Consider the following 7770-nt stretch of genomic DNA (forward strand, 5'->3'; position numbering starts at 1 on the left):
CCACCTGGTGCTAAGTGGTTACTGGAGTCCATAAACATCTACAAGGTAAATGCGCCACACACCTTGAGATATAAGTTCTAAGGTCTCAGTATAGTTACAATGGCTGCCCCACCCTTCAAACCCAAACGCCTTACTGCTTCACAGCAGAAATAGGCAGGTTGGTGGTACCTACCCGTGCGGACTCACAAGAGGTCCTACCACCGGTAAACCTGCATCCTGGACCATGGACATCACAGCGTCAATATCGCTGTCTCAAGATACCTTGAGACACGAGTATGGCGGCATTCACGTAGTGATGTCTATAGACTATGGTAACCACTTAACACCAAGTGGGCTGTGAGCTCGTCCACCCAATTAAGCAATACCTATAGGTGAATTTGATTTTCTTCTCATCCCCGCCCGCTTTAAATAATGACGTCACTTTTAATTTTAAAGCAATGATAACTGTCCACTTTTAAAAATGGAATTCTCAATATGTTTCATTGAAATCGAATGAAAAGTTTAAAAAGCCATAGAAAAAGGAACATTCCTTTTTATTCAGAAACTACCCACCCATCAAACAAAACAAGGGAATTCTTTCAAGCGGCTTTAACTAAAAAAAAGAATATTTTCTTTTTATATTTAATGTAAATGCTATTTATCGTACAAATTAAGTGCAGAGCGAAGAAGACGCCGGCCGTAAAAGTAGAAGTTTTTCTAAAACCCACAATATCGTGCCTGACTTACTGCCTGTATTTTTGGCAAACTTGGTCGTAGTCCAATTAAGCCAGCAGGCGCCGATACCCCAACTTCTGTTAACTGTTCCACAAATTGTCGGTATACAATTTTATTAAACTATTCACTAGTATTTTTAATTAAAACTACTTTTCCAGTTTAATCTCCCTAATTTTTATTATAATATTTTAAAATTACTTTAATTTATATTATATACAATTATGGTTGATAATTGATTATCGATATTGTGCACAATTTTCAAATTTCGATGAATAGCCTTGGTGACCACGGAAACTGTACAATATTTGAAATTTCGAAAATAATGACAGTTAAAAACGAGAATTCAAAACATAAATATATGTAGTTTTAATTACGTCTACGACTCGCGCTAACTGAAGAAAATACTAGTGGTTTATTCAAATGCTATCCACCAGGGCGTTGGCAGGTAATGAATAATTAAGACATCTTATTACGTACGAAACCTTGAACATGATTTTAAACTCTTCAAAAAGTGGGATTAACTCAAAATCTGGCATACTCATCAAAAAAGATGACAATTCAATATTTGAAGCCGTTAAGCCTTTTATCCTTACTGGAATAATCATGATTAACGATTTTTCGTTGGGACTATCTCCCAATTTTGATAGTTCTTCCACAATATTTACAAAGCCTTATTCAACCGCTGTAAAAATTAATAGCCTATTAATATTATGATATTTGAATGTAATACCATATTTAATAAATAAAAAAAGATGTGTGGTATCGTGGGACACCGGATAGGAACGAAGTTCCTTAATATAAAATTATTAATTTAAAGTTCTATTCGAGGTATAAAGAAAATAATTAATCGAGTATACATTTTTTTATTATGATTTTTTTATAGATAAAAATAAAAATAATCGCAAGGTTCAACCACTCCGCAATGGACCAGTCTCGCCCTGAGGGTACCGCCTGCATGATCACGGTATCCTCTACGCCAGGTAAGTATGATTTAGCAAGAGAAATACAAGAACGTCTATCAACTGTGTAACATCTCGTCACCGCGATTTGTTGAATTTACGTGGCGCAACATCTGTTGATAACAAACTAAATAGAAAAAATCTTACGTTACGGACGCTTTTTCCCGGTTAGGGTACCCCTCCGCATCGTCCCAAAAGGAACTTCGTTCCAAAAACGCTCTTATAGAAAATGCGACTAAGAAATTTAAAAAAATGATTGTTAAAAAAAACGTACCTTTATAAAAAACCAAACTAAAAAATGGAAATGAATTAGACAGCTTAAAAAACTAAAAAAGGCGCTTTTATACAAAAAGCCAAAAAGTGTGGGGTGCTTTTTATGATATTATCAAAATGATAATTCTTCTATTGCCAATGTATATAAATCTACTGCCGATATGATATCTGTCAATAAAATATTAATAGCTATTGACACCACGCACCCCACGCCTTTTCACAATAAATTTATTTCCTATTTTTTAATAGAATTTTCTATAAAGCTTGTTTTTTAGATGTTTTATTTTTTATTTACTTAGACAGCCGTTGTATCTGCGTAGCCCAGTAGCTGTGTAATATCCAATACAGAACACACACTACGTTAATACAGACTCAAACTCATTTGCATACATAATATTATTCAGCATTTTAAATTTAGAACATAATTAAAAAAACAACGTTTTACATTTTCCTTGGATCGTCCTTCCATGGATATATTCGTAAAGGTCATCGTACCCGACAAAGTGCTCTAGATATTTCTTTACCGTTAATTTGAAAATGCAATGGGCTACGGAGCGGACCGGACCTATTTGGCAGTGGCCCGTGTCGTTATGGTTGTATGTTATTTCGTGAAGGAAGCGAGAAGATGAGGTAGTGCGCAGTGCACCATCCGCGGATCGCAGTGCGTCGGTCAAAGCGGCGCCGGCAGCTTGGCACGGAACTCGGTCATCGTCCCCTGCCTCCATAAACGCCTCCACAGGCTTGAGCCAAAACAATTTCGCCAAATTTCTTACCAGTATCCTGACACGCATGATTTTACGATCCTTGCGCCTATCTCTCGATGGGACTCGTTTTCGACGATGCCAATCCTGATCTTTTTGTGAATTTCGAGGCTGTTTTAGTATTTATCACATTGCGAGATCAAATTTTGCTCGCATATCTAAGTTTGGTACAGAGACGTAAATTCCAGAAGGATTAAAAACATGTTCTGTCATGTCCCTAACTCTTTTTTTTTTTAAATGCAATCCGATCACATTAATTCTTCAAATAACTTTACGGAATATATTAATTTATTGTATGTCATTTTAGCAAAGTAATAAAATATTTAAGCGCCAACATTAGCCTTCTTCGTAAATGCCGCATATTGGTCCACCTTGAATTTTGATAATAAATTTTGATCATTCCAATATTACTCGTCGGAAAAAAGAAAAAAAAAACTTATTTAAATTTATTGTCATTTTGAACATCCGCATACGTACGATCTAGTTCGGTTATATGCTTATTATTGGTTTAATATCATGGTCATATATTATTTATGAAGAACATTCTCGTTTAAAGATAAGTATCGAATTTTTTAGAAAAGTAGTTCATTCGAATCAATCCGAAGTTTTGTGATCGTTTAAAGAATCAGAAATGATGTTATAGATTACTTTTTAGAATTTAAGTCGGTTTTCCGCCTTTCCCTACATCATATGATAGATGTTAGAAAATATCATATTTCTGGTAAATAATTGGTAATAATCCCACTTAGGTTAGCATAACAGGTTGTTCATTATTAACAAATAACCATATAAGTTGTAGGACCTAATTAATGGGAAGGGAAGGAATTATTACTGGGTTCATAGATATGTTATACCTCTCGAAAAATGAGTTGGAAGTCACATTTTTTTTAAATGCAGTAAATCTAGCTTATAGGCCGGAATGCCATGTGGGACTGCATTAATGTAGTGTGACGTCAAAAATATTTTGGCTGTGTGTGGTATCGAAAATAAAAGTAAATTATATCGAAATATAAATTTATTATCACATTTCATAAATAAATATCTTAATTAAAAATGTTCTAATTTTACTTAATTCTAAATATAAATTACATTTACCTAAACAGACACGAGACATACTTTTAGTTCGTCGCAACGAAATCTAAAATATTTCACACTTTTACGCTTTATATTTAAACTGCGACACTTTTATGAGATACAACATCAACATGAGAAAAATTCGACTGAAACAGATCAACGCTAATATTTTTCTAAATGTCGAATTCGTGAACGATTTCATTCGTGACCTATATGAGATGATGGTTCTTTAAAAATGATCCGTACTCAGTCAAGAAGATCAATCAAATTAGTGGGTGTTGCAATTAAAATTGCCTATATAAAATGAAAATACTGATGGTGATGAAGTTGAATTTTTGTGGCGGTGAATTTTAATTGACTTTCTCCAGTATCCACTTTCCGGAGTACGGTGTTTCTAGTCGCTTGACCTTAGGACGGAATCCGTTTTCGTCGGCGGTGTAGTCCACTCGGTACATGAAGCCGTCGGGACCAATGTACTCGTAGAAGCCCTTGGAGGCTATACCTTCGTCAATAGAGTTAGCGTTTTTCAAAACCGCCTTCTCTTCAGCACGGATCTTGTTTTCAGTTTCGAAACTGCAAATTAAAATGTAATTAAAATCGTTAAAGCGATTTAAATATGTCATGAGTTACAAAGCAACTCTCTAAGTAAACATAGCGCTAACAATAGCTAAAAAAATTCAATGCCTAGAATCCAATCGTAATGCTTCCGGATAATTAATTTATTGTAGATCTTAATTATGAGTTCCTTCCTGTGCATCATATTATTGTAATTAATGGCGATACAATGGCGATATGAATTCTTTGCTTCACGTTATTCTTTGTAACCTAACAGCATTTAATGTCAATTGGATTGTCATAAATGATTATAAATAGTTTTGAACTTTAACCCATGTATAATATGTTGGCGTCGTTTTGTGTATTCGGTCAAGGCTCATTTTTTTTTTCTCGGAACGAATTGATCTCTTTAATAGTATTGTATGATCAAGGACTGTTACATAGATTACATTTAAATGTGCATTATTATTTGCAACCTTCTTAAGAATTATAAATTCAATATTAAATTTTACTGATTACGCGTTCACGTTAATTTTATTATTTACGTAAACCTTACAGAAACGATAAATCAGCCTTCGTTTAGCGAAATTGTCGGGAGCCCTGGAAATTTCTGATAAGAAGGCCCAGGACCGCCCTTATCTTTAGGAGTTCGAACGTAAATAAGTTTTATTGTTATCGTTAAAATACTAAAACCGTGATCTTGAATTGTTGACCGTTGCAATATTTATCAACGATCTCGAAATATTATAAAAATAAAAACTGGCTACTTATTTTGAAAAAAATTACTTACTCAAAATCGTATTTGTCCTCGTCGTAGTTATGCTTCTGCTTGATGATTTTGATGCCATTGTTTTTGTAGTAGCCGTCCTTATAGAAGGGGATGTCTTTGGGTGGCGTCAAAATCAGCCTGTATTGATCTTGAACTGTAGCCTCGCCAACATAAGGTTCATAGTCGTGTGCATATGGTCCAAAGCCACCATCGTAAGGGTTATCAATGTGAATGTAAGGGTTGGGAATGTGAATATATTTTCCTTCGTCTGTGGGGATGTATCTGGAAGAAATTACGAATTATTTAGATACGGAAGAAAATTTTTAGATTTTATTTTAAAGGGTTGTGTCTAACCTTTTTTTCATATTACAGATATAACATACATGTAATTACGTAAAATAATATTATGATGTATTTACTAAAGTCTTGTATCGGGCAAATATTGAAATTAATACAAATACAAGTTGCATTGACATTAACTTACTTGCCAGAATCGCCGTAATGGTAAGGATGCCATTTTCCATCCTCAACAGGTACACCCACCGCGGCTACGACGCATAACGCAATGACATACTGCACCTGAACAATAACATTGATTTATGAACAAAAAAATAAATTTATTAAATTATTTTTGAGTAAAAATTAAACTTAATTGCTTTTGAAAAAAAAAAAAAAAACAAGAAAACTAAAAATTAACCTTGAACGAATTCATCCTTAATGCACTTTGTTTATAGTTTCGGTTCCAACAACAACAACTCCTTGTTACAGTTGTCCGGGGCACTGGTAAGCAAGCACTGCAAGACGCGAGATCACTATGCGGAAACTCGTTCACGGTCACAACTCCGCCGGTGTGTACACTCCTTAGAAGATTTGAAATGCTTGTGTTGATTTCGAAATCGACGCCACGCTTTTATACATTTGCAACATCAACTCATCACTTCTGCGGGAATAACGAAGGCGTGCGAGCCCCGCGTGCGTCACACGTTCACGCGTCTTTGCGTCTTTATTCCATCGTGGATCCAATTATTTTTTTTTGCTTAGATGGGTGGACGAGCTCACAGCCCACCTGGTGTTAAGTGGTTACTGGAGCCCATAGACATCCACAACGTAAATGCGCCACCCACCTTGAGATATAAGTTCTAAGGTCTCAAGTATAGTTACAATTGTTGGCCAAGCACTTTATTGGAGTATTAGTGTCACGCAAAATTTTCGCGTTGGCACTTAAAGTACATGAACTATTCAGGACTGCAAATCCACTTGATAAATTGCTGCTTTAAGCAAAATTATTGCAGCCATATGAGGTCAGGAAGCTGGCGACTTTTTTAATTATTATTATTACAAAGGAAATGCTCTTAAATTATGTGAGTCACTTTATAGGATCAATTGCTTTCGATGGTTTTGGTTATTCGCAACCCCAACAGAGCTACGGGATAAATCAGATTTGTATATAGTTACTTGATTTTTTACTGATGGTAGGACCTCTTGTGAGTCCGCATGGGTAGGTACCACCACCCTGCTTATTTCTGCCGTGGGGCAATAATTCGTTTCGGTTTGAAGGGCGGGGCAACCATTGTACTGTTAAAAATGAGACCTTTCAACTCACGTATTAAGGTGGGTGTTGGAATTTAGGTTGTAGATGTCTATGGGCTACGGTAACCGCTCAACACCAGGTGGGCCGTCAGCTTGTCCACCCATTAAAGCAATAAAAAATAAAAATAAATCTCGAAGCACTAGCTTTGTGATAAACTAGATAATATTTTGAGAAAGATTCTCTTAGCAAAACCACCAATATTTTCTTAGTCCAAAACAAATATACAACCTGTTTATAACCTTATTCGAGATCAGAGAAATAATATTTTCGTAATTATTATTTCCATTAAGCTAAAAATGAGTACTTACGATAAACAATATCATTTATTAAAATAACGATCATTAGTGGTCGTTATATTATTATATTTATTCAAAGTTCAAAAACATGATCTCGATACTAATGCTGTAGGTAAGTATCGCAAAAGCTAATGCGATACTGGCATTTGAGAAATACAATATTTTTTTTATTTTTTATTTGCAGATACTTTAAGACCGAATGTGATTGTTAGATTCGTCTGTCATGTATCATTTATGAGGGTATCTGTTTTAGAATTTATTTGAAATGTGAAATTGAATTTGTTTTACGTTAATAATATAGCTACTGATTGGAACATTTCAAATTTATAGTCGAATTTTTGTAACTATCAATTGTGTAATTTTCTTGTTAGAATTGCTTTTGCTCTAATTCGTATCTTTTACCTACCAATGATCACTTTGAGATCACGCCTCAAAGTGAAGCAATGATGAAGTAAGTAGCCTAAGTGATTAAGGTATCCTTTTAGAGAATTAGACATATATATTATTTACCTCAAAACTTAACTTCTTAAATTTCACTTTATACAAATAATATAATTAACCGATGCTTGGATTATTTCCTGTGTTTGGCCTAAAGATATAACCAAGACAAGAACAAGTACACTGAAGTTCAGAATATTAACTTCACAGCTTCTTTATCTGAACGGCTGCCAGTTCCACTGTCATGACCAACGCGATTGCCATCAACCAGTTTGGGACACATTGTCAAAGTCACAATTGCGTTTCAATAATGTAAATTCGCAGATGATGCACTAATGAA

The 7770-nt window shown here is 34.8% G+C and overlaps 1 protein-coding gene across 1 annotated transcript; it reads right to left on the minus strand.

Annotated features, from left to right (window-relative positions):
• Window positions 1-3707: 3707 nt before the first annotated feature.
• CPR1 (cuticular protein RR-1 motif 1) lies at window positions 3708-5966 on the minus strand. Its single transcript, NM_001046647.1, is given in 4 exon segments — window positions 3708-4354; window positions 5127-5387; window positions 5590-5684; window positions 5803-5966. Coding segments are annotated over 4 exon segments (594 nt in total). The 5' UTR covers window positions 5818-5966; the 3' UTR covers window positions 3708-4131.
• Window positions 5967-7770: the final 1804 nt, after the last annotated feature.

The sequence above is a fragment of the Bombyx mori genome, chromosome 5, assembly GCF_030269925.1.
Source record: "Bombyx mori chromosome 5, ASM3026992v2".
Taxonomy (NCBI): Eukaryota; Metazoa; Arthropoda; class Insecta; order Lepidoptera; family Bombycidae; genus Bombyx; species Bombyx mori.